The sequence below is a fragment of the Vigna angularis genome, chromosome 11 (genome assembly GCF_016808095.1).
Source record: "Vigna angularis cultivar LongXiaoDou No.4 chromosome 11, ASM1680809v1, whole genome shotgun sequence".
NCBI classification, from domain to species: Eukaryota; Viridiplantae; Streptophyta; class Magnoliopsida; order Fabales; family Fabaceae; genus Vigna; species Vigna angularis.
The window spans coordinates 2,962,742-2,989,350 of record NC_068980.1 but is presented as its reverse complement, the minus strand read 5'-3'; the positions used below and the strand labels follow the sequence as shown (position 1 = coordinate 2,989,350).

At 29.3% G+C, this 26,609-nt stretch overlaps 3 protein-coding genes across 4 annotated transcripts; all 3 read right to left on the bottom strand.

The window, feature by feature from the left end:
- Positions 1 to 714: 714 nt before the first annotated feature.
- On the bottom strand, positions 715 to 4,541 carry LOC108318797 (cyanogenic beta-glucosidase). The gene is made up of 14 exons (XM_052871150.1): positions 4,254 to 4,541; positions 3,804 to 3,928; positions 3,632 to 3,701; positions 3,225 to 3,283; positions 3,039 to 3,114; positions 2,846 to 2,932; positions 2,663 to 2,750; positions 2,309 to 2,564; positions 2,057 to 2,172; positions 1,675 to 1,907; positions 1,509 to 1,540; positions 1,321 to 1,423; positions 1,103 to 1,217; positions 715 to 1,014 (listed from the first exon to the last, which is right to left on the bottom strand). Exons 1-14 carry the CDS (start codon positions 4,525 to 4,527, stop codon positions 831 to 833), a joined length of 1,818 nt encoding a protein of 605 aa, XP_052727110.1. The 5' UTR covers positions 4,528 to 4,541; the 3' UTR covers positions 715 to 830.
- Positions 4,542 to 10,372: 5,831 nt separating this feature from the next.
- LOC108323720 (cyanogenic beta-glucosidase-like) lies at positions 10,373 to 15,010 on the bottom strand. 2 transcript variants are annotated; one of them, XM_052870667.1, is made up of 14 exons: positions 14,725 to 15,010; positions 14,497 to 14,597; positions 14,325 to 14,394; positions 14,147 to 14,205; positions 13,955 to 14,030; positions 13,763 to 13,849; positions 13,565 to 13,652; positions 11,856 to 12,111; positions 11,605 to 11,720; positions 11,299 to 11,513; positions 11,177 to 11,208; positions 10,972 to 11,074; positions 10,776 to 10,887; positions 10,373 to 10,705 (listed from the first exon to the last, which is right to left on the bottom strand). In XM_052870667.1, exons 1-14 carry the CDS (start codon positions 14,993 to 14,995, stop codon positions 10,510 to 10,512), a joined length of 1,782 nt encoding a protein of 593 aa, XP_052726627.1. In that variant the 5' UTR covers positions 14,996 to 15,010; the 3' UTR covers positions 10,373 to 10,509. The 2 variants fall into 2 exon arrangements, with proteins under 2 accessions (XP_052726627.1, XP_052726628.1); XM_052870668.1 differs by having other exon boundaries at positions 14,497 to 14,594.
- Positions 15,011 to 21,659: 6,649 nt separating this feature from the next.
- LOC128194824 (cyanogenic beta-glucosidase-like) lies at positions 21,660 to 25,898 on the bottom strand. The gene is made up of 15 exons (XM_052871162.1): positions 25,723 to 25,898; positions 25,155 to 25,462; positions 24,867 to 24,991; positions 24,704 to 24,773; positions 24,476 to 24,534; positions 24,300 to 24,375; positions 24,095 to 24,198; positions 23,935 to 24,014; positions 23,149 to 23,404; positions 22,937 to 23,052; positions 22,636 to 22,865; positions 22,517 to 22,548; positions 22,318 to 22,420; positions 22,077 to 22,188; positions 21,660 to 21,999 (listed from the first exon to the last, which is right to left on the bottom strand). Exons 2-15 carry the CDS (start codon positions 25,423 to 25,425, stop codon positions 21,813 to 21,815), a joined length of 1,821 nt encoding a protein of 606 aa, XP_052727122.1. The 5' UTR covers positions 25,426 to 25,462; positions 25,723 to 25,898; the 3' UTR covers positions 21,660 to 21,812.
- Between the last annotated feature and the right edge of the window lie 711 nt (positions 25,899 to 26,609).

The following is a 26,609-nucleotide window of genomic DNA, read 5'->3' as shown; positions in this document are numbered from 1 at the left end:
TTAGTATTTTGGTCTTTAATTAAAAAAACAAGCAGGCAGGAATTTATTACTAAAATTATTGAAAGGATCCTGATATTTTAACAACAAATTTTAACAATTTTTTGACAATGGGCCACATGTCATTGCTTTATTGGTCTGTTTGAATTTGTTTTCAGAAAAATATTTGAAACCAACCCATCATAAGCCACCACCTCAGTGTTGTCAAAAAATTGTTAAAAAAGAGTTGTTAAAAAAGACATTTCCTTATTAAAAGGTACGTTTCATTATAAAAAGTTTAACGGCACACCCACTTATTGAAATTTATTAAATAAGCAACATGACATAAGAAAGTTTTCAGACTGTAACATAGATGCTATTATCCTTCGTAATTTGGATTTGGATCTGGCTTTTGAAGAAAATTCTTAAACCATTTTTGCTGAGAGTTTGGCATATCGCTTCAAGTTGTCGACGTAGTTTAATCCGAATCCAACTAAATAACCATTCTTCCATTCAAAATTGTCCAATATTGACCACGCAAAATAGTAAAATTAATTATATTAAAGTTAGCATACTCATAATAATATAATAAAATATGTTAAATGGATGTTTCTGTCATTTATTAATTAGAATATTAATTTTTAATGTGATAACCCACTTTATAAGCTAGATAAGAATAATTAAATGGATATATGTTTTCTCTAATAAAGAACAATGAGGAAATAATTTATAAGTAAATTTATTAAAAGCGACATTTCATTAATACAAAGTTTAACAGCACACACTTTATTGAAATATTAAAATGGAAGCATCACTTTATAGAATCTTTCCAAAGTCTAACAGAAGTGCTCTTATCATTTGGGACGTAATGGTTTTCTTAGAAAATTCGTAAACCATTGTGCAGAGAGTTTGGCATATCTCTTCAAATCATCGTTTCTGTCAACATAGTTCAGTCCAAATCCCACTAAATAACCATTCTTCCATTCAAAATTATCCAACAGCGACCATGCAAAATATCCTTTTACATTTACGCCATCCCTTCATAAGAAATTCAAAATAAGAAATTCAAAATTAGATTTAAAAACAATGATTAAAATAAGTAAAAAAGAAAAAGACAAATCATTACCCGATTGCTGAGAGTAGATAATAAAGATGACGATAATAATAATCGATTCTGTAAATATCAAGAAGAGCTTCCTCAAGTGTCTGCGGTGGTTCATCATTCACATCGTTACCTCTACCTATGAATTAAAATCAATACACGTCAGTATATTAAAATAAAATTCTTTAAAATATATTTCAAAGATAATAAAAATTGTTTTTTTTTTGTTTTTTTATATTTACCATTTTCAGTTATATAAATCACAGGATCGTTGTACGTTTCTTTGGTATAGAGCAACAAGTCTCTAATTCCTTTGGGATAAACATATAACCAATCAGAAGCCGTCTGCAAATATAAATATAAAGTTATATGAAATAAAATAATAATAACAATAATATGAACTTAAAATTTGACATAATCATATACATACCGGTGTACCTATGGGTATACCATTTCGTTCAGCTGGCCAATGAAAACAAAAGCAAAATCAGATATTAACAAATTAAACACACACACACACACACATATATATATATATATATATATATATATATATATATATAATTTACATAATTGAAAGATGGAGAATTCCTCACTTAGATAAGTGACATTTGCATCAGTGGTATAACTAGGTTCGGCTTTGGATGTAGGACTAGGTTCAACTTTAGGTCGATTCGCAGCATAGTTAGTGGTGTAATAGTTCAATCCAAGAAAATCAAATGAACCAGCCAAAAGTTTTGATTCTTCTTCGCTGAACTCTGGCAATCGTTTACCAACCAAGTTACGCATAGTTTCTGGGTATCTTCCTGTTGTCAATGGTTCCATGAACCTATAATCATAGTTACAAATTATTAAAATATAATGTAAATTCTAAAGCATTTTGTAAAAGCATAATATAGGAGGAAAATATCAAAAACATTTTATATAGATAGAAAACCTATAACATTCTACATAAGTTCTACCTAGTTAAGCACTTACCATCCGAACATGAAGTCAAGTGCTCGTTTCGCAGCGCTTTTATCTAATTCACTATCCGAATATGGCTCGTACCAAGTAGAAATATTTGTTATGCCTATCACTCCGTTTTGACTTTCCTGGGTAAAGTGTTTCGAACGTTATCTTAGTAAAACAGTAGTACCACATACTTGAATCCTCGTACCAATTAATGTCAAAATATCTAATAAAATATTAAGATTTAAATGTTTTGATAAGGACTATAGTTAAAAGAACCTTGTACTCTTTCCTGTACAGATCTACAGCAGCTGCATGAGAAAGTAGTAGATTATGTGTAACAATATAAGGTTCTGTTCCTGAATCACCACCGAGACAAGTTGAATCTAGCGTTTCGGAGCATCGACCTGGTGCAAAGGTTCCAACTGCATAACCATTATTACTATAAGACCATGGTTCGTTTAGAGTAATCCAATGTTTCACCCTGTCTCCAAAGTATTTGAAACAAACTCCTGCGTAGTCTCGAAAATCACCTCTGAAAATCAACAATACACCAAAATCTATTTTAAAATACGTAACTTAATAATAGTAAATAATTATTGTTGGATAAAAGATAAATTATGAATAACTTACACCATCTGAGGAGATAAAAAACCTCCGTACTCTTCTTGTAAAGCTTGGGGAGTATCCCAGTGAAAGAGTGTGACATACGGTTGTAGACCTGTAAAACATGATTATTGTCATTTACTTTAAAGAGTATTTTAAAATGTAATTTTTAATCAAGAAAAACCAGAAGAGGAAAACGTGGATATTGACCGTTGGCTATTAGATTATCGATGAGGCGATTGTAGTAATCGATTCCTTCTTGGTTTACACCTTCCTCGTTTGCACCGACCTTTCCATCTATATATCAATAATTTTTAAAACAAGATTGAAATCATTAACAATGAAAGATCCAACAACAGTAATAACAAGCAGAATAATAATAGTTCATCAACTTTTATCTCACTTGGTATTATTCTAGACCATGACATGGAGAATCTGTAAGCATCCAGATTCATATCCTTCATTATCTGAATATCTTCCTGTTATATAAATACAAAACAACATAAAATTAATTAATTGTTTTGAAGGACCAAGATAATTGACTACTATATTGATCGTATGTTATCATCAATAAGAATTTGGACTTTACTACGAAACGATGATATTCGTCAACTGCTACATCTCCATTGCTTCGGTCGTCTATCCTCTCTGCAAGTTATTACAAATTTGTAGTAAGACTATTTATATCTACTGGTTTTCTCAAGTTTTAAATATATAATATAAATTCTAAAAATCATAGATTTTTTTTTAAAATTTATAAGAAATATTGTATAATTGTTTTAGTTCAAATAAATTTGTTATTTCTTACAACTTTTCTCTTCCAATGTGCAATTGTACTTCTTTTAGTTATTCTTGTTTCTTCCCATTTTATTTATTTTTTTCACTTGAGTAATTAGTTATTACAACTAACTATTAAAATAGAAATATAATAAAATCAAAGAAAGTATTTTCCCTTTTTCTTGATACATAATGTTTGAGACAGAAAGAGGGAAAAACCTGGATATCTATGGGTGAAGTTATCCCATACACTAGGTTTTCTTCCATATTCAAATGCCGCTCCTTCGTACTGTTGGTACATATTAAGAACATAACAAACATTTACTTTTTGTGATAAATAGAATAAACTGTAGTAAGAAAAGCATTTGTATGATTTATTGAGTGCATATACCTGGTAAGCCGCAGACGCTGTCCCGAAAACGAAGCCCTCGGGAAAACTGGTTCGATTGAGAGAAAGAGCTTCCACAACCGATGCAGGATATTCCTCAGCTTTTATTGCTGGTAATGGGCTAACTCCTACAGTACCCAAGACAATAAACTCATTACATGCCATGTTCAATGAATACGAGACTTTGATTCTACTTAATGCAGTAGTGATACAGTGAAAAAGGAAGTGTAAAACAATATTTTATGTTGTAGATAATAAACATTTCGGAAACACTGAAATCATGCGTTCAAACTGAAAGTACTTAAACAGCTTCTTTATTTTTTCACGTCAAACCAAATAGACGCTAAGATTAACTTTCACATTTTCGTATCCGATATATGAACTAAAAACTCACACGTTAAAACAAGCATGAAAATAGTTGAGTGTTTAAAGAAGTGATGAAGAGTAAAATACCAGGTTTCTCCAGAGAGAGATTTGCAGCAGCAGCAGCAGCATCAGCAGCAGGTGAAGCCTTGGTTCCAGCAACAGCAGCACCACCGATGAGCGCAGTGCCGAGGGCCAATCTGCGAGAGACAAGGCTGAGGGTGGTGGCATCACCGTCTTGGACATCCTCCTTTGCCTTGCATACAATGTGCTTTCGTGCGGTGGTCCCCACTTCCCACTGTGGCCAAGCTCTAGCCGGGGTGGTTAGGGCACGGAGCTGCAAGAAACCTTGTGTGTAAGCCATTCTCTTCAAACTACAAATTGTTGACATCTTTGGCCTCTGAATGAGGCACTATATATAGAGTTTATCACATGCAGCAGAATACTCAACAGCTATTAAAATATTGAATTCGACTGTAGACGGATGTCTGTTACCGTTCACGTGTTTTCAAAGTTTAGGGTTTTGCACCGTCCACGTGGGTATTTTTTGAAAATATTTTCGAAATAGATACATAAGATTTTCTAGCTCCATATTTTTTACCCAAAGGCCAACGAGGGAATCGAAGGTTGCTTATTAACCACATACAAGTCTCAAAGGTTACAAGCTCTGTGTGCGATGAAAGAATGTCTGTGTGCGATGAAAGAATGTCTAATAATATAGGTGTTAGTATGAAAGAATATAACCTTTATAAAGTAAAGATATAAGATTAATTGGACCTAATATAACATTGTCAATCCACATATAGAGATCTTTCTTTATTAGAAAAAAAAATTATATATTTATATACACAATATTAAGGTTGTATGAATTAGGTGAGAAAAGATAAAATCTGTCGACGGATACTTGCTATTTTCGTATATTTATTATTTTTTAATATCTTTTTTAAACGGATCGGATGCGAATATTATACTATTCATACATATGAGTACATGTTATCTAAAAAAATAAAATAAAAATTTAATTTATATTTTATTAAGTTAAATTTAATTAGAATTAAAATTAATTTATATCTTATTAAATTAAATTTAATTAGAATTAAAATTAATTTATATCTTATTAGGTTTAATTTAATTATAATTAAATTTTAATTTATATTTAATTTATTTTACATACTATTTTGTAATTTTATTTTCAAAAATTATAAAATATATTTTTAAATATTCACGGATACTTACTAATTTTAAAATATTCAAATATACTTTTTAAACGGGTATCCATACGGATAATGGATGAATCGGATAATAGATAGACATTATCCGTATCCGATCCGACTCGTTGTAATCCATATAATTTAAACCCTTTAACAATATAAAGAGTCTTATTAAAAAAAAACTTATATTATTTCTTCTAATTCCGATTTTTTCACAAATTATATCCTGCTGTTTAATATGAAGTTAAACAAATTAGTAGTAAAAGATAACAAAATGATTAAAATAGTAGTTGTTTATACTTTGTCACTATATTTTGAGAACTTTTACTAAAATAGTTTAATTATAGGCCAAAATTATTGAAATAGACAAATTTATTATTAATTTTTTATATTAGGATAAGTAGCATGTGCATGACATAACTTCATTGTAATCAGATTTAAATTAAAATCATTTCGAAGTAACATATTTTAATAATTTCTTCTCTCACTTAAAAGTAACGTAGGATCACGGGTTTAAACTTTACTTAATAAATTGTTTTTCTTAATAAAGGGACGATGTCATGCAATCACAATTCAATCATATATATGAAAATTTTAAAATTTATCTTAACTTCCTTCAAAATTACAGAAATACAATGAAAAAAATCTATATTTTCTTCATATCTCTAATATTAACAAATTTTACTTATAATGTGCATGTCGAATGTTATAACAAATTTTAACAATATTATTCTAAGTTATATATTAATGCTATTTTTTTATAGAATAATGTTTTTTAGATGCACAAATTACGAACAGCTTTGGTTTTTTCTTTTTCTTTTATATTTTTTTAATTTCAGAATAGATTCTATGTTAAATCTACAGATATCGGTTTTTGCACCGTTCACGTGGGTATTTTTAAAAAAATATTACGAATACGATGAATAAGTCTTTTAGGTGTACACGATTTCATTATGATCAATACGTTTTTTTATTATTATTATTATCAAATCGCGATAAGGGATATGAACATAGAATAGAAATCGTTTTTGTCAAGACAGTTTGATTTTTTATTTTTTTAAATAGAAGTTCTCATATATGATAACTTTAATTTAAGTGAAGTCACCATGTGACTATTTCATTTTTTAATGGGAGTGTAATTTTTTTCTTTTTTATGTAATTTATTAATTTAATTTTTTAACCAGATAATAAAATTTTATAATTATAAGGTTTCCTATTTTATATTTTTAATATAATATTTAATTTTCCATATTTTAATAAGTTCTTACTTTTTTTAATGATATTTTAAATATTTTTTTAGCTTAAGCTGAACTGAGTTTTATATGAAAAAATATTTAAATTAATTATAAGAAATATTTAAATTGAGAGTCATGTGTCTTATGAGAGCGTGTTCATATTCTTCTAAATTACAATATGTATAGAGAGACATGAAAATGCATTTAAAATATTCTAAAAACACTATTTTAAAAAGTTTTATCAATTTTAAATAATTGAAATTAAATTAAATTCAAATTGAGTCTAAAAAAAATGGATTGAAATTAAATCCAGATAATTGTTTTGTAAGAAAACCAATTTGAATTTTACAGATCTAAAATTATCTTTATATTAGTTTTAAGTAAAATATCTTTATAGCTTTTACTTTAGTATAAATTCAAATAACAGTCGTACTCTTATTAATCTTTTATATATTTTAAGATAAACATTTATTTTCAGTTTAGAATTCATGATCTTATTTAAGATCTAAAATTTTAAATATTATTATATCTGTATATTTCAATTCGAAAATTTTACAAGTCGAAATCCTATATAATAATCCTATATAAGAATAAAATGCTAAACATTATTTTTTTTCGAAATTACCCAAGTATATAAAATTAGAAATTCTGTCGTTTCCGCACAAAAGTCAAGATAGGAGACTGGAGATGCGATCTCAGTATCAGAAAAGACATTTTTTAAATGTGGCACTCTATCTAGATAAGGTTAGAATAATGTTAACTAGTCACGTGGTAAAATAGTTCCAAAACGATTTAATTAAGCACGACTTTTTTTGTTGTCGTTTATTTTCACTTTATTTTATTAAGCATGAATAATTTTAAAGTCTTGTTACCATTAAGAGAATCAATATTTTTTGTTGTCATTTATTTTCACTTTATTTTATTAAGCATAAATAATTTTAAAGTCTTGTTACCATTAAGAGAATCAATATTACTTACAACTAGAGAGATAATAAAAGATCGGATATAGAAACTATCTATTCTCAATTCGACTTCAACGAAAAAAATAATCTGCAACCTGATTCGTAATTAGCTGGATATCTACATAAAAAATCTGTGAATCTTTTAAAAAATGTGGATACGTATAAATATTTCCAGATATTTAAAAATGATATAGTTTTACTAATTTTTAAATGAGATATTGAAAAAAAAAATAGCACGTAAAATAGAAGTTAATAGACAACTAAATAAAGTTGAAATATAAATCTAAGTTATAGTGCTTAAAACAAACATAATCCAAATAAAAATAATTTATAATTTTTTTTATAAAAGTAACACTGTAAGATTTAAGATTTATTCTTATTATCATTATTTTGATTACTTAAATTTTAAAATAAATAACATATAAATAAGTCATCAGTGAAGTTAAGAATTTTATAATTTTTTTGGACGGGAGAGATCCACAGGTATAAGTCTTAATATATAACCCATGCATGATGGGGTCCACGGGTTTCTTAAAAAAAACACTAGACCAACGATTTGGAAGCATGGGAAAATGGGAGCACGTGCATATTTAAATGAGATGACTGCATGCAGTGTTGTTACTTTTAAAGCCATACCATTGGGTTGCATGCATTTTATTGAGATGAATACATTCATGCATTGAAATTGTTTATTTAATCATTTAATGGTGGGATTAGAGTTTCCATATAGGAGTTATGAGCTATATATATATATATATATATATATATATATATATAAGTCATCTTGGTATGGGGCTTTCTGTTTTCTTATTTACGAGATAGGGGTACATGTTTTCCCCTCCAAAACTAGACTGGTATGTTGTTGTTCACGATTCCAGGAACATGTCATGCTGGTTCCACGTGGTTTATGTTAATATGGCCATGCACCGAGTGATTGACGTCATGATTCCAATGTGCCAGGTTGTTCGCGGGTTACAAACAATTGATACGAGGTGATCATGTTGATGTACCATGTATTTAATACAAGTCGTGCTGCTCCATGCGTATAACTTTGATTCTGAGTGATTTGTACCGAATACCATGTTTGTATCCGTGAGTTATATGTCAAGGACGGGTTGTTAATGGGCTGGTATATCCTGCTCTTTGGGGTTAAACTTTTGGGTACGTGCTAGGTGGTTTCCATGGAAACAAGTTACATGTTTTAGTTATACATCTTGCATGGTGCATTCAATGGTGTTATTTTCTTCTCGTAGTGTTTAGATTCATGAGTACCGTGATGTATGTGAAGTAGCATTGGGTGGGCCATGATGGTGGTGCAATTGGCAATATGTTGTACGGCATAGAATGGGGAGGTGCAAGGGTTTTATTTTCTTCTTATTGTATGGGTTTCAAGTGGTGGTGTTTTATCTTGTTTCTATGCTTTTATGAGGGGTGTGCTTTCTTTAAAACATGTGTTTTGATGGTTTAAAATGGTTATTAATATTGATGTTGTGCAGTGTGTCTATATTGGTTTATAATGAATTTGGATGCATGAATTGAATTATTGTATGGGACCCGTGTGTATTGAGAAGTGAAACCCATGTAATGAATGGAAGAGAGAGAGAGAGTACGTGAGAGTGAAAAGGTAAATGTGGGAAGGGTTATAACCGTGTGAAATTAGTTTATTGAATGTTGATGCATGGGTGATTGTAGGTGAGTTTAGAAAAGAAAAAAGTGAGAGTAGAATTTAATGCTTAAAGTGTGTATGAATGAAATGAGATGAATGGAATTATCAATTACGAGAAACATATAGGAAGGTGTGGGGTCCACTTTGGAAAGGTAGGTAGGGTTTCAACATTTGGTAGGAGTGTGTTGGAAAAAAAAGGGTGTGGTTAGAAATTTGTTGTATGTGTATGGTTGACCTTGTTTACTTGTGGTTGTATTTATTATCTTGAGATGTGGTAATGGTTTTTTGTGATCATGATTTAGCTTAACAAGAATATTATGATATTGAATCTAACATGAGGTAGGCAGGCTTTTATGTCGTTAAATATGTTTTTTGTTTATATTTTTTTAATTTGAGTTTGTATCTTTTCTCTTATGAAATATTAAAAAGGTGAATCTCTTTGTCTTTAAAAGACAATAGAAGAGACGAGTTTCTTCGTCCATGATGAGCGGTAGAAGAGACTAAGATTCAAGTGCTCTCTTTCGAGAGGATCGAAAGCGATGAATGTCATGCCCATAGGACTCTAAATTAGGTCATGTATAGTGTCGATGGAAGAAGCATCAAAGTTTTCACTCATAAATCCTTGAGGAGCAAGGAAGATAAGTTCGAAGCTGCGATTGATGACTCCAATCATCCTATTTTGATAAACATGAATGGTACGATGAAGTATATGAAATATGACATATGTTTATAAAAATGGTTGGTACTAACACTAGTTGCCTTTGATTGATAAGTTTTGTAGAGTTAATGTGTTACCATGACTCTGTTTTAAGGGAAAGTATGGTTTGTTATGTTTCTCGTTATAGACTTATTAAGTAGTGATGTTGATGATATGATAGGATTGTAGTATAACAATTGAGATAATAAAGAACTTAATGATGATTATAATTTAACAATTTGATAAGATGTTAGTAACATCTTTGAGATGGTAAAGAAGGAGTTTTGGCGGTCATTAAATTGCGAATAATTCTTATTTAAAAGTTATATTTGATGATTACAAAAAAATTATTAATTTTTCTTGTAATGAAATATGATAGATAATAATAATAATTAAATCAATAAGTTTTCTTCTTTGATTAAAAAACAAGCAGGCAGGAATTTATTACTAAAATTATTGAAAGGTACATTTCATTATAAAAAGTTTAACGGCACACCCATTTATTGAAATTTATTAAATAAGCAACATGACATAAGAGAGTTTCAGACTGTAACATATGTCTGCTACAGATGCTATTATCCTTCATAATTTGGATTTGGATCTGGCCTTTGAAGAAAACTCTTAAACCATCGTGCTGAGAGTTTGGCATATCGCTTCAAGTCATCGTTTCTGTCAACATAGTTTAGTCCGAATCCAACTAAATAACCATTCTTCCATTCAAAATTGTCCAATAGTGACCACGCAAAATATCCTTTTACGTTTACTTCCTCACTGCTCAATCAAACAAATTTAAATTACACTCCAAATTATTTTTTAAAATATGTGAAAAATAAATTATTACCTCATTGCTGAACGTAGATAATACAAATGACGATAATAGTAATCGATTCTATAAATATCTAGTAGAGCTTCTTCGCGTGTTTGTCCTTCATCATTCACATCATTTCCCCTACCTATCAATTCAAAACAATATATATCAATGTGTTATAAAAGAAATATTTTATCAGACAATATTTCAAAGATGATAAAAATTATACCATTTTCAGTAATGTAAATTAAGGGATTGTTGTACTTTTCTTTAACATAAAGCAACAAGTCTTTAAATCCTTTGGGGCATACAAATAACCAATTAGAAGCCGTCTGCAAGTAGAAAAATATGAATATCAAGTTATATAAAACCGAATAAAATAATAATAATAATAATAATATGAATTTAAAATTTGACAATGATTTTATACACACCGGTGTACCAACTGGAATACCATTGCGTTCAGCTGGCCAATGAAAACAAAAAGAAAATGTTATATTAATTACGAGATTTAACATATATAATATAAATAATTGATAGTTAGATGTTTCCTCACTTAAATAATTGACATTGGCATCTGTCTCATAACTAGGGTTGAGATTCGATGAAGGTTGATCAGCAGCATAATTAGTGGTGTAATAGTTTAACCCTAGAAAATCAAATGAACCAGCCAGAAGTCTTGATTCTTCTGCTGTGAATTCTGGCAATCTTCTTCCAACTAAAGAACGCATGCTCTCTGGGTATTTTCCTGATGTCAATGGCTGCATGTACCTATAATCAAATTCCAAACACGTTTTAAAAGCATAGTAGATGAATAAGACAGAAAAATCCAGAAGAGAATAGAAATTCATTGAACACTTACCATCCAAACAAGAAATCAAGTGCTCGTTCAGCAGCTTTTTTATCTGCTTCGGTATTTGAATATGGCTCAAACCAACGAGAAATAAGTGTTATGCCTATCTCTCCCTTTTGATCATCCTGGATAAAGTGTTTCGAACATTATCTTAGAAAAAGATAGTACCAAATGTATGAATCCTCGTACCAATTAATGTCGAAATATTTAATGAAATATATTAAGATTTAAAAGTTCTGATAAAGACTAATTAAAAGAACCTTGTACTGTTTCTTGTACAGATCTACAGCAGCTGCATGAGCAAGCAGTAGATGATGTGTAACAATATAAGGTTCTGTTCCTGAATCACCTCCGAGACAAGTTGAATCTACCGTTTCAGAGCATCGACCTGGTGCAAACATCCCAACTGAATAACCTTCCCTACTGTAAGCCCATGGCTCATTTAGAGTGATCCAATGTTTCACTCTGTTTCCAAAGTATTTGAAACAAATGTTTGCGTAGTTTCGAAAATCATCTCTGAAAATAAAAAATAGAATAAAGTCATTTTTTAAATCAACAATAAGAGTTAAATTTACGAGATTGAAAAATATAAACACCTCTCGTTTTTTTTTTTCTTAGCAAAGAAAAATATAAAGTAAAGGTCTCTCGTAAAAACTCTACTAAAGTATATTATCTTATGTATCATTCAATAAAATAAAGTTTGTAGATAGGATTATTATTCTTTCTATAAAGGTGTAAATGATCCAAATTATCAACTTAAACTTTTGTTGACATTAATCAATATATTTTATTATTAACTATACTTTTTAGGAGACCAATATGCTGAGAATTTGTCTGTGCTGATTTAAAAATCTGTTAGAAGTTTATTACGAGTAAATATCCTCGGCATCTCTTATATATAAGTTAAGAGAGTTAATTAATAAAACACATAACTCATCGTCGTCATATTTTTTATCAACAGATAAATTGTTATACTATCGATAAATATTTGTTGTGTTGGTGGATATATGATTATACTTTGACATTGTGAAATAAAGTAATGATATATTAATATAAATTTTTTGACAACATTTTGATATAACATATATGTCATTTTTTATTGAATTTAAAATATGTTAATACAATAATAAATAAATAATGAATCATTAAAAGTATTATACATATATACGGTCAAAATATTGTAAAAAAAAGTGTGTTAAAATATTTTTTTTCTTTATCAAATATCTTCCTTATAGACAATTCATGAATAAATTTATCAACAATTTTTTATTGAAGAATTTTGGTCCGCCGATATTTTTTCAAAGAAAAATAATAATTACTAACATAAGTTTACGATTATTGATGAACTTTCAAAACTATAATATCACTTTTTTTTTTTTCTTTTAGTGATAAAAACCTTTGGTGACCATATTTTAAAGTTTTACACTAGTATTATAAATTGAAACGTTGAGCATTATTCAAACTCAACATGGTTTAACTTTATTTTGGTTTATTGTCATAATATTGAATTAACTAAAAATCTTTTTTACATTTACAGAACAATATTTGTAAAATGTTTCTAAATAATATTGAATTTATGATAATACAACGTTTAATATTTTTCTTTTATGAACTTTGATGTGCGATATAAGAAATGATATAAAAAAGTTAACAAAGAGATAATAATCATATATTTCAATTTGTGTCATTATAAAAAAAAAAGAATAGTATACTTTATAATGATGTATTTGAAAAGAGGTTAACCAACTAACTGAGCTGATTGAGTTTACAAAAGTGAGTTTAAAAAAGCGTCATCTAAATTTATGTATTTTCTTAAAAGATGACATTAATACAGATCAAAATATATATTATTCTACTTAAAATATATTTATCTCATATATATATATATATATATATATATATATATATATATATATTTGTAATTATGATAATACGAAGTTGAATAGAAAATAAATTTTGTATAACTTACACAACGCGAGGATTTAAGAAACCTCCATATTCTTCTTCTAAAGCTTGGGGAAAATCCCAGTGAAAAAGTGTCACATATGGTTCTATATCTGCAACATTAATATTTCAAATATAACTATTGTCACTTACTTAAAAATCTATTACAAAATGTAAACTTTTCAATTGAGAAAAACAAAGAGAGGAAAACATGGACATTCACCGTTGTCTTTCAGATGATCTATGAGGCGATTGTAATAAGCGATTCCTTCTTGGTTTACACCCTCCTCGTTTTCACCGACCTTTCCATCTATATATCCATGATTTTAAATGAACATCGAAATCATTAACAATGAAAGATCCAACAACAATAGTAACAAGCAGAGTAATAATAGTTCATCAACTTTTATCTCACTTGGTAGGATTCTAGACCAAGAAATGGAGAATCTGTATGCATCCAGATTCATATCCTTCATTATCTGAATATCTTCCTGTTATATAAACATAAAACAATAACATAAATAATTTAATATAATAATTTTGAAGGAGAAAGATAATTTTCTTCTTCATTGATGATTTGTATGATCATTAAGAATTTGGACTTTACCTTATAACGATGATATTCGTCAACTGCTACATCTCCATTGCTTCTATCGTTTATCTTCTCTGCAAGTTATCACACATTTACAGTCCTAGATATTCACAACTAATAATCAAAGTAGAAATAAAATAAAATCAAGTATTTTCTAAGATATAGTGTTGATAGAAAGAGAGAGAAAAAAAACCTGGATATTTATGGGTGAAGTTATCCCATACACTAGGTTTTCTTCCATAATCAAATGCCGCTCCTTCGTACTGTTGGTACATATTAAGAACATAACAAACATTTACTTTGTGTGATAAATAGAATAAACTGTAGTAAGAAAAGCATTTGTATGATTTATTGAGTGCATATACCTGGTAAGCTGCGGATGCTGTCCCGAAAACGAAGCCCTCGGGGAAACTGGTTCGATTGAGAGGAAGAACTTCCACAATCGATGCAGGTAATGTGGTAGCTGCTACAGTAGCCAAGAGAATAAACTCGTTACAAGCCATGTCGGAGAATGTGATTTTAAAACTGATACGTGAAAAGAAACATGCACATAATGGATTTCTTAAAGAAGTGATGAAGGGTAAAATAAATACGAGGCTCCTGGAGAGAGAGTGTTGCATCAACAGCTCGAGCAGGTGAGGCCTTAGTGCCAGCAGCAGCAGCACCACCGATGAGGGCAGTGCCGAGGGCCAATCTGCGAGAGACAAGGCTAACGTTGGTGGCATCACTGTCTTCGACATCCTCTTTCACTGCCTTGCAAACAATGTGGTTTCGTTTGTTGGTCCCCATCACTTCCCATTTTGTCGGAACCCTAAGGGGAGTGGTTAGGGCACGGAACTGCAAGAAACTTTGTGTGTAAGCCATTTTCCTCAAAATGCAAATTCTTCACACTCTTTGCCCTCTGAATGAGCCACTATATATAGAGTCTGTCACATGCAGAAGAATTCTCTACAGCTATTAAAAACTTGTCTTCCCGTGGAGACGGACCCTGCTATGTTCAGTCTACAGATTCTGAAAATTTATGAGAGGAAAATATTTAAATACATTAATAAAAAAACAGAAATTAACATGAGTCCAAAAGTAATCATTTTAATAATATATAAGGCTTAATCAAGTTAATCATTTGCAAAACTAAATTTGAATTGAAAAGAAAATAAAAAAGCTAAATGTGAATTAAAAAATATAGAGTAATTCGAATTCTTACTTACTAAGTAAATTTTGACATTCTCTAACATTAAATATTGAAGTTACTTTAATAATTTTTTTTTTAAATTTGTTATTCAAATACCATATTTTACCATAAAGTATTTAAAACTCTCTAAAATAATAAATTACTCTATTAAAATTGTCTATGCAAACACAGTAATAGGTGTTTCTAAAAAATATTACCTAAATTAATGGATATATAAGTCTTTTAGGTGCACGATTTCATTAAGAATTTGTATATAAGTATTTGTTTCCGTTTGGTCTTGTTGGGGAAAATAGTCAGGAGATGTGTATCTTTGTTTTTTCTTTTTCTTTTCTTTTGATTTTCTATAAGGAATGGAGTAATCCTATTGTTTCAATTTACTTGTTATTGTTAATATTTTTTTTCTTTTTTAATTTTAGAGTGGACTCCGCTCTGTATGTTGAAGTTTACGCAGATCTCAATGTTCAGGGTTTTTGTATGGTTCATGTGAGTATTTTTCTAAATTATTTATCATATGGATTTAATTATGGACCATTTTGACATGTTTTTAATTTTTTACTAAGAAGTGGTAAGATCATGATAGAATATAAATCGTTTTCTTTAAGACAGATCGATTATTTAAAAAAAAAATTGAAGTCTTCTTAGATGACAACTTTAATTTAAGTGAAGTGTGCATGTGACTTGTTTCTTTTTTCTTTTTTGTTTAATGGGAGTCTCATGTCATTTTTTTTTTCTATATAATTACTAATTTTTGTTTGTTATTTAAATTAAAGAATTCAAATTTACAATTATCAGGTTTTTTTATGTTTAAAAAAACAATATTTAGTTGTTTATGATGATAAATTTGAAATAATTATTTTAAGCTTAAGCCCAATTGAGTTTTATATGAAATAAAGTTTGAAATTAATTATGTTAAATATTTAAATTGAAGTGAACAATTTATCAGAAATAAAATAAAATTTTAAATTAAATGATATACTATTTTCTTTATAAAAATTTATCCTACAAATTAACTTTTTTTACAATAAAAATAAATATATCGAATAAGGATATTTAAATTGTTCTAAGTCGTGTACAAAATAAAATTTACATAGAAAAGTTAAAATGAAAGCCTCCCAAATTATCACTTCCTGTACATAAGTCCAAACTAAATTATAATATTTACCAGCTCAAGACATAAACCACCAATTAGAACATTGCTTAAAGCAATATCTATACCAATTTTAAAATCAGCATACTTATTTATACCTTAAACATTTTAAACCTTTTAAGCGAAATTCCTTATTTGTTTTCACATGTTTTTCTTGAGATTCTTCCTTATACATTTTTAATTTATCTTATGGAGTACATTTAATATATAGTATATACAATTTAGTTAGATGTAGTTATTATAACTATTTTAAAATTATATGAAAGTTTAATATATTATTATTAATTTATTAAATTTTTAATGAATGTAATATTTGGAGATCTTTAGCATAATTTGATGTAAAAGTTTTCATTTTGTTTGTGATCAATGACACTTTTTTATACTGCAATGTCATGTGAGGGTAGGCACAATATTCACCTTCTTCTAAACTCCAATATGTATACAGCAAAATTAGATCTTTAGCATAATTTGATGTAAACGTTTACATTTTCTGTCATCAATGACACTGTTGTATACAGTAATGTGTCATGTGAGTGTAGGCATAATATTCACCTTCTAATAAATTTTTACACAGATTTTATATTTATTATTTTATTTTTTAATCTTTCTCCTTTTTATAAATATAAAAGTTAACCTTTTTAAATGGTCAAAATACTTTTAAAACAAATGAGTTGTCTTTACGTGCTATAGAGACATTTAAGGAAAATTTTCCACTTCATTACTTCTATTTTTAATAATATAATAATTAATATTTATACTTTAAATTAAAATATTAATATTTTAGATTTATGATAAATGTATTTTATTTTATTGGTTTCAAAGTATGACCTTTTCTAGTTTTAATTGAATAATATTTGTATTAGTTAAAGTCGTAACATTAGTGCATTTCAGAGAAACGACAACGGTTATTTTTATCCATAGACAACGATTCTGGAACCGAGGCATATACAGGCGAGACAAAAAGTCTATCCCTTTTTACTTCGGTTGTGGACCGAGACAAAAAGAATATAATTTTGCCTCGGTTCAAAAGTAACCAAGAGAAAAGGGGTACGATTTTGTCTCGGTTCAAAAGTAATCGAGACAGCAGGATTTTGCTCCCTTTTTTATTTATACTTTTTGCCTCGGTTATCTTTTGTTGAAAATTTCAATAAAAAAAAATTAGCCAATAAAATAAATTTAATACTCAAACAGAAAATGAAACTATTTATTAAGCATTGAGCATATGCTAAATAAAATAAAAAATCACATGCCAGTACTTGTACATACTGCCGCTAAATTATCAGAGAAATAATATACAAAATAAATAAAGATAATAAACAATTTTTATATAGAATTCTTATAAGTAATAGAATTCTTATAAGTAATAGAATTAACACTGTAGGGTTATATGATATGTAGGATAGAAAATTAATAAAATTTATTATATTGAAACTAATATCAATTTAATAATATTTATCTTTTCTTATCAATTATTTTATACAAAATCCTTTCCCATAAAAAAGAAGTCTCTCTCTAAGAAAAACGATTCCTCCAGCAAAGTTATTTTTAATTTCCAGTCGAACTTTATTTTTGAACAAAAAAAGTAGCACAATTTATATAGTAATAAATTATGATTAATTTATTTTTTTAAATCATAATTAATTTAGTTGATGTTTACTTGAGTTAATTTTAAATATTGACGATAAATTAGTATTTTTATTATTTTAAAATTTATTAATAGGTAAATTCAATATTATTAGCTAATTAGCATTAATTTTAATTTATTATTAATTGATTTTTTACATAGTTATAGACTTTAGGGTAAAAGTTTGTATAAGGTGGCACAAATAATTTTGGCAAGGTCGCGACATCAATACTCCTACATTATAGTGGGGACTTTCTCATTAATAAGGCAATTAATACCTATCTATCCAATTTCATATTTAATCTCGTCTTTGAATATAACCCACTTTACAATAATTTGTGAAAAATATTTTTTTCTCTCAAAGTAATTTGCATTGCATGCAATATTTAAGATGAGAAGCTCCAAAACTCTAAATAGTCTAGAATAACATTATAAATAAAACCTAATTATACAGTAAGAAAATTAATTGAGAGAACTATTTCTTTTAACTTAACTGATTTTGATCTCAAATATTAATATTAAAGAAATTGAAAAATTTTCAAAAACAAAAAGGAATTGAAATATATTAAGATAAACTAAATAACATGAATAGGCATGATCTCATGAGAAACTTATAAAGACAAGATATTATAAAGATTTGGAAGAAACTTATTAAAAACATTGAGGATAAATAAAAAAGAAAAATGGAATAAGAAAGAAATTGGGTTTAGAACACGAGCCTTACACTGAATACTCTAATCAACACATGGCTATAAAAAAATGCAAAATCTGCATGCATATCTATGATTAAGTGGATAAGGTAATGAATTCATAAGAAAAATAATATCTTTTTCTTAACTTTTCCAAACAACGCGCCCATGTGCCATGATATGGCCAATTGTTGCCGTTGAGAAGGTTCCTCCGTCACATACGGCGTCTCAACCGGCGCCTCCGGAGGTACTGCAATATGATATTCAATCTTATATCATAAAGAAGAAGGTTCCACCTTCCCTTTTCAACATGTATAAGGTTATATATATATAAGAAAATTATGTAATAAAAATGTTTTATATAGATATTAAATTATTCATATGTATCATGTAATAGATATTAAATTATCTTCATATAGATTCCGTAATATAAATACACGAGCTGGCTAAAATATAAATAAGTAATTTAATCAGACTCAACCCATACACATCACCAAGAACTGTCTGCTTTGGCAGAGGCAACGTGGTAGAACCAAATCTAGTCAACCCTATTCCTGCTACAATGTCTTCACCTTAATTACAAAATTTTCACTGCATTTTTTTAATGATGATTTGACACTGTCTGTAATTCTTTAATTGAAGAAATGGAAATTGATTTTTGGACTAGTAATTTATTTTCAAAATAATGTTTTTGGTGTTTCCTCACAGAATAACTTTGGAAGGGATCAGCGAGAAATTAACTAGAAATTATTTTGAGCAAATACGTTAATTTTAATCTCACAAACTTTTTGGAATGACATGTCTTATTTTATTATCATTTAAAGGAAAGATCGGTATATGTTGGGGATTATTTTTCCTAAAAAATGTTAATAATAAAATAAAACAATTTTTTATAAGTTAAAAATATTTTATATATAAATAAATTAAAAAATTATAAAATATTTACAAAATCATATTGCAGTTTGAACTAATAGATATATCTATTTAATTTTTTTATCATCCAGAAGTGTATCCAAAGATGTTTGAAATTAAAAAAAAAGATACCAAAACACATTAAAAATACGAGTAAACGCCTTCAAAACTCAATGGTGCACTTAGGATAATGTGTGACAAAGTTAAAATTGATAATTACAGAGATGACGATACTAGCATGTAGCAGAGCTTCAAGCGTTTGTTCATTGAGATATTACCCTTACCTATGAATAAGAAACAATATATATATATATATATATATATATATATATATATATATATATATATATATATATATATATATATATATATATATATATATATATATATATATATATATATATATATAATATGTTGTAAAAGAAAAATTACATGTAAAATTACAAACTTCGTATTGAAGTTCTATATTTTAAATATTTTTTAGACAGTATTTCAAAGATAATAAAAATGATTTTCTGTATAATTACCCTTTTCAGTTATATAAATTCAGGGATTGTTGTACTCTTTTTTGATATAGAGCAACAACTCTTTAAATCCTTGGGGCATACAAATAACCATTTAGAAGCTGTGTGCAAATATAAATATGAATATAAAGTTACATAAAATAAAATAAAATAATAATAATATGAATTTAAAATTTGGCATAATCGTATGCATACCGGTGTATCTATCGGAATACCATTGCGTTCAGCTTGCCAATGAAAACAAAGAAAACAACAACCTGAATTACCATCACCAAGACAAGTTGGATCTTCCTGTTCAGAACTACGACCTGGTACAAACAACCCAACTGAATAACCTTCTTTACTATAAGACCATGGTTCATTTAGAGTAATCCAATGTTTCACCCTGTCTCCAAACTATTTCCAATGCTAAGGACATATATGAAATGGATGTAATGCCTCATTTCATAACTCTAATATCCAAAAAGGAGAAACCAATAGGTCTTCATGATTTAGGCCTATACGGTGGGGTGTGTATAAAATTATCTCTAAGGTATAGACGAATAGGATGATGAGAATGTTCCCAAAAGTTATGCATAGTTCATAATCAACAAGACCATTGGACGGTAACTAATGAAGTTGTGGAAGAACTGAAAAGAAAAAAAGAAGAAAGGGATAATAATAAAGGTAGATTATGAAAAGGCAAATGACTTGTGTGTAGGAAATTTTGTATTACATGATGGATATATAGACTAGGAGGTAATTAAACGTAGATGCACTTTCTACTCTTCCATATTGGCATGATCACTTAGACCAGTCATTGATTTTCCTTATAGATGCACTTTCTGATACATCCATTGAAAATTGAGGCTCAGAATCTTCTCTGTCTTCTACCGAAGCAGTTCAAAATCTCAGGTATATTTATATATGAAGAATTGATCTTTTTTTCTTTTTGTGTTTATGAATAAAGTACAATATTTGTTGACCAGATTAATGATCGTAGTTATTTGTATATCAGAGTTTTTGCAGCAACATTGAATGTAGGAGGGCAATGCCCCACTGTGAACCTTGATCTGAGTGATTTTCTTCAGGTTCAAAATGAACCAGATATGTATGTTTTAGGGTATGCTCTCTCTCTTTCTCTCTATCTATACGTTACCATGCTTGTTCTCTGGCTGCATGTCTTTTTATCAGACAAGTTTTTGATTTATCTGTAGTAATTTAGCATCTCGAGAGGGTGACGAGCTTCGCAGGAATCTTGATGTCATAGAGATTCTGAAGGTATGTATGTATGTATGTATTGGGGTGGGGTGGTCACTAAGTAGCAGCATGTAAGTGGCTTGTCTAATTTTACAATCAATAATACCGTATTTTCTTGTAATTTATCAATAATAATAAATATATTTAAGGTACAATCAAGATATTCAATCCATATAAAAAAAGTATATGTATTAGAAGAAAAAGAAAGATTTTGCTATCATATTAAATGTATCCCTCTATTAAACAAGTCACATTTCACCAATAAAAAGTTTTACAGCACACACATTGTTGAAATTTATTAATAGCTAACATTACATGAGAGAGACTTATCAAAGTATAGATTTGTGTACAATGCTAATATTCCTTGAGATATGGTGGTCCAAGAAAATTCTTAAACCACTTTGCTGAGAGCTTGGGATATCGCTTCAACCCATTTTTTCTGTCAACAAAGTTTAGTCCAAATCCTACTAAATAGCCATCTCCCCATTCAAAGTCGTCCAAGAATGACCATGCAAAATATCCTTTTACATTTACTCCCTCCCTTGTAAATTCAATAAAAGAAATTTAAATTAGACTTTAAAATATACTTCTTAAAATATGTGAAAAATAAATCATTACCTTATTGCTGAAAGTAGATAATAGAGATGACGATAATAATAATCGATTCTATAAATATCTATAAGAGCTTCCTCAAGTGTCTCTTTTTCATCATAGACGTCATTTCCTCTACCTATAAATTAAAAGGAGTATACATCAACGTGTTAAAAGAAAAACTTATATTGAAGTTTGACATTTTAAATAATTTCGTCAAAATATTTTTTTTAAACTAGATAATAAAAGTTTTTTTTGGTATAATTACCATTTTCAGTTATATAAATCAAAGGATCGTTGTACTTTTCTTTGGTATAGAGCAACAACTCTCTAATTCCTTTGGGGTAAACATATAACCAACCAGAAGCCGTCTGCAAATATACATAAGTTATATAAAACCAAAGAAAATAATACGAATAATAATAATAATAACATGAACTTAAAACTTGACATAATTGTAGACATACTGGTGCACCTATCGGAATACCATTGCGTTCAGCTACAACGAAAACAAAAGCAAAATGTCATAACAAATTCAACATATATATAAATAAGTTAAATAATTGATAGATAGAGGTTTTCTCACTTAAATATGTGACATGGGCATCTGTAATGGAGTTAGGTTCGGATTTGCTTCCAAGTGGTTGGAGTAGGGGTTGATGAGCAACATAGTTAGTGGTGTAATAGTTTATTCCAATAAAATCAAATGAACCAATAAGAAATCTTGCTTCTTGTTTTGAGAATTCTGGTAATCGATTACCAACTAGAGAACGCATGCTCTCTGGATACTTTCCTGATGTCAATGGTTTCATGTACCTATATTCATTGTTACATATCAAAACATCGCATTTGAGAATGCATATTCTTATGCAGAGTTAAGCACTTACCACCCAAACATGAAGTCAAGTGCACGTTCGGCAGCCTCTTTATCAAATTTGTCATCTGAATATGGCTCATACCACTGAGTATTAAGTGTTATGCCTATCATTCCTTTTTGATGTTCCTGTATAAAGTATTTTGAATGTTAATTTAAGTAAAAGAACTATACCAGAATACTTGAAACCTCGTAGCAATTTAAAAGTTCTGATAAAAAAAGAACCTTGAACTGATTCCTGTACACATCCACAGCAGCTGCGTGAGCATGTAGTAGATTATGTGAAACTATATATGGTTCTGTTCCTGAATTACCACCGAGACAAGTTGAATCTACCGTTTCAGAGCATCGACCTGGTGCATTGATCCCAAGAGCATAACCATGAATACTGTAAACATATGGCTCATTTAGAGTAATCCAATGTTTCACCCTGTCTCCAAAATATTGGAAGCAAACTTCTGCATAGTCTCGGAAATCACCTCTGGAAGATCAATAATTCAACAAAAATCAATTTTTAAATTGACAAGTCTATTTTTTCTGTTTATTATAAATTTAAATTAATATTTATCTGTTTTATATTTTGAAAGAATTAGAATAATAATACGATTTTAAATAATATTTCATTTATGACAATACACGTGTTTTTTTTTTGTTTTTCACATTGATGCACATAAAAATTCATATAAAAAAGTATTAATACGAAATCTCTTTGAACAAAAGTTTAACCACAAATGTTAATAACACTTATTTGTAATACTTTACCTAAATGCATTGTAACTCTTTTAATAAGGGTAGTTTTGTTCTAAAAGAATGTGATCATAATTTATGTATTTTCTTAAAAAGATGACATTATCGCAAAGAACAAATTATATAAACACATAATAGATATATATATATATATATATATATATATATATATATATATATATATATATATATATATATATATATTATTCTACTTAAAGGATTTATCCCATATTCATACGCATACATGAAAGAATTTGTACTTACACAATATGACGAGATAAGAAACCTTTATACTCTTCTTCTAAAGCTTGAGGAAGATCCCAATGAAAAAGTGTGACATAGACCTGCAACATTAATATTTAAATGATTATGTCATTTACTTAGAAAAGTATATTATAAAATGCAAATTTTAATGAAGAAAAACCAGGAGACGAAAGCATGGATATTGACCATTGGCTATCAGATGATCGATGAGGCTATTGTAATAATCGATTCCTTCTTTGTTTATACCTCCACTCAGCTTTCCCTCTGTATATCAACCATTTTCAAGAAAGATTGAAAACATTAACCCTAAAGATCGAACAACAATAATCACAAAAATAATAATTATTCATCAACTTTGATCTCACTTGGTAGGATTCTAGGCCAAGAGATGGAGAATCTGTATGCATCCATATTCATATCCTTCATTATCTTAATATCTTCCTGTTATATAAACATATACAAAAAAACTTAAATAATAGGAGAAAGATAATTTGCTTCTTCATTCATCATTTGCTGTTATCGTTAAGGATTGAAACTTTACCTTGTAGCGATGATATTGGTCAACGGCTACATCTCCATTACTTTTATCCCTTATCTTCTCTGCAAGTATTACACAACTATAATCAGACATTTACTATTTTATTTAGTTTCAGATATATATAATATATAATATACTTTTTGAAAAACATGGAAACAAATATTTTTTAAATTATCAAAAATAATTTAAAACTGTTTTAATTGGATTTATAAAAAGGTGGATAAAAAGAACCTGGATATCTGTGGGTGAATACATCCCATATACTTGGTTTTCTTCCACCTTCAAACGCCGCTCCTTCGAACTATAGGTATATATCAAGAACATAACAAATCGTATGAAGTTGAAATCTCAAAGTTTTCTCATAAAAGAATAAGAAGAGATATTATGAGGATACCTGGTAGGCCGCGGATGATGTACCGAAAACGAAGTCAGGCGGAAAACTGTTTCGATTGAGAGAAAGAGCTTCGACAACCGATGAAGGATATTCCTTAGAATTAATTGCTGATAATGTGCTAACTGCTGCAGGAGCCAACAGAATAAACTTGTTACATGCCAATGCCATGTTCAGTCATTATCATTCTGATTCTGCTTAATGCAGTAGTGATACAGTAAAATAAATAGGGTTTAAAACTGAGACGTAAACAAACATGCAAATGATGGATTGTGATGGAGGGTATAATACCAGCTTCCTCAAGAGAGAGTTGTGCATCAGCAGCAGAAACAGGTGAAACTTTGGAGCCACCAGCAACAGCGGCGCCGCCGATGAGGGCAGTGCCGAGGGCCAATCGGCGAGAGAGATGGCTAAGGGTGGTGGCTTCACCCTCTTCCACGTCATCCTTCTCTGCCTTGCAAACAATGTGCTTTGGTTTGGTGGTCCCCACTCCCCACTGTGGCCTAACTCTAAGAGGAGTGGTTAGGGCATTGAGATGCAAGAAAGCTTGGGTGCAGGCCATTTTCTTCAAACTACAATTTCTTAACTCTCTTTAGCCCCTGCATCAGACAATATATATATATATATATAGAGAGAGAGAAAGAGAGAGTCTGTCACATGCAACACAATCTTCTACAGTTGTTTACTAAGATGATTTTAATAATATTTTTTAGATAGAAGGTGGCGAATTCAATTTTTAGGTTTCGTCGTGTATACACATGACTTCCTATTTTTTAAGTTAAGTTTCGTTTTGTTTCAGTGAAGATTCGTGTATGTGAAGTTTTTAGCACAACTAGAATTTTAGATTTTGTTAATGTACCATATGAACTCGGACGGCCCAGACAATACCCAGGGGACGACCGGCAGGACTTGAACACCCAGATCGGACTCGAACACCCAGACCGGACGGTCATGACAGACCGGACGGTCATGACAGATAGGTCTGCAGAGGTGATTAAGATAAAGCACTGATTAAAGAGTTGGGCTTTGGATTGGACTGTGATTAAGGCCTTGCTAATCCTAAGTCCATGACCAAAACTATAAATAATGTTCAAATGTAAGAGGTAAGCAGATTCATTAATTAGGGTGTTACTCCCTCCACCACCACCACTTCTCCCTCCACCTCCCCAACCTTCTCTAAAAAAATTTTAATTACAAAAATAACCTTTTTTAATTACAAAAATAACCTTTATTTTATTTTTAATCATATTTATTTACTTTGAATTCAAACCCTATTTTTCTACCCACTCACTTTTCACTCAGCCCCACCACCAACTCTCCTTCTCTTTCTTTTAGATTCACATCCCCTCCCAACTCCACCACATCCGTCTTCTAAAAACTAATACATCAAAACATATAAATTACATTATTAAAATATCTTTAAAATTAATATAAAAAATAAAGTAACAAAAATAATTGGAAAATAAACGTATAATCTTTAAATGGATGTGATCATCCGTCAACGGATGTCAACATCCGTTTAAGGCAAAACGGATATCGACATCCATTTTCCCTTAAACGGATGTTGACATCCGTTGACGGATGGTCACATCCATTTAAAGATTATACGATTACTTTTTAGGGTTTATTACGCACGTCCTTCACGACGAATCTTCCCACACCACTGCACCCTACCACACCGATTTTGCACGTTGATCAATTACTTCCACTACCACTTACAATCTCGCACACTAACTAATGAAAGTC

What these genes read in the sequence shown, in the direction of transcription:
- LOC108323720 (XM_052870667.1), bottom strand. Translation starts at nt 14,995, where the DNA reads ATGGCTTACACACAAAGTTTCTTGCAGTTCCGTGCCCTAACCACTCCC. An exon ending in ACGAATATCATCGTTATAAG is followed by an intron (nt 14,031 to 14,146) that starts GTAAAGTCCAAA and finishes TTTATATAACAG; the next exon opens with GAAGATATTCAGATAATGAA. An exon ending in GTATTCCAGTTGGTACACCG is followed by an intron (nt 11,075 to 11,176) that starts GTGTGTATAAAA and finishes TTCTACTTGCAG; the next exon opens with ACGGCTTCTAATTGGTTATT.
- LOC128194824 (XM_052871162.1), bottom strand. Translation starts at nt 25,425, where the DNA reads ATGGCCTGCACCCAAGCTTTCTTGCATCTCAATGCCCTAACCACTCCT. An exon ending in ACTCTCTCTTGAGGAAGCTG is followed by an intron (nt 24,992 to 25,154) that starts GTATTATACCCT and finishes TGGCTCCTGCAG; the next exon opens with CAGTTAGCACATTATCAGCA. An exon ending in ATTCACCCACAGATATCCAG is followed by an intron (nt 24,535 to 24,703) that starts GTTCTTTTTATC and finishes TAATACTTGCAG; the next exon opens with AGAAGATAAGGGATAAAAGT.
- LOC108318797 (XM_052871150.1), bottom strand. Translation starts at nt 4,527, where the DNA reads ATGGCTTACACACAAGGTTTCTTGCAGCTCCGTGCCCTAACCACCCCG. An exon ending in CAGCGTCTGCGGCTTACCAG is followed by an intron (nt 3,702 to 3,803) that starts GTATATGCACTC and finishes ATGTACCAACAG; the next exon opens with TACGAAGGAGCGGCATTTGA. An exon ending in TATCTACTCTCAGCAATCGG is followed by an intron (nt 1,015 to 1,102) that starts GTAATGATTTGT and finishes TTTCTTATGAAG; the next exon opens with GGATGGCGTAAATGTAAAAG.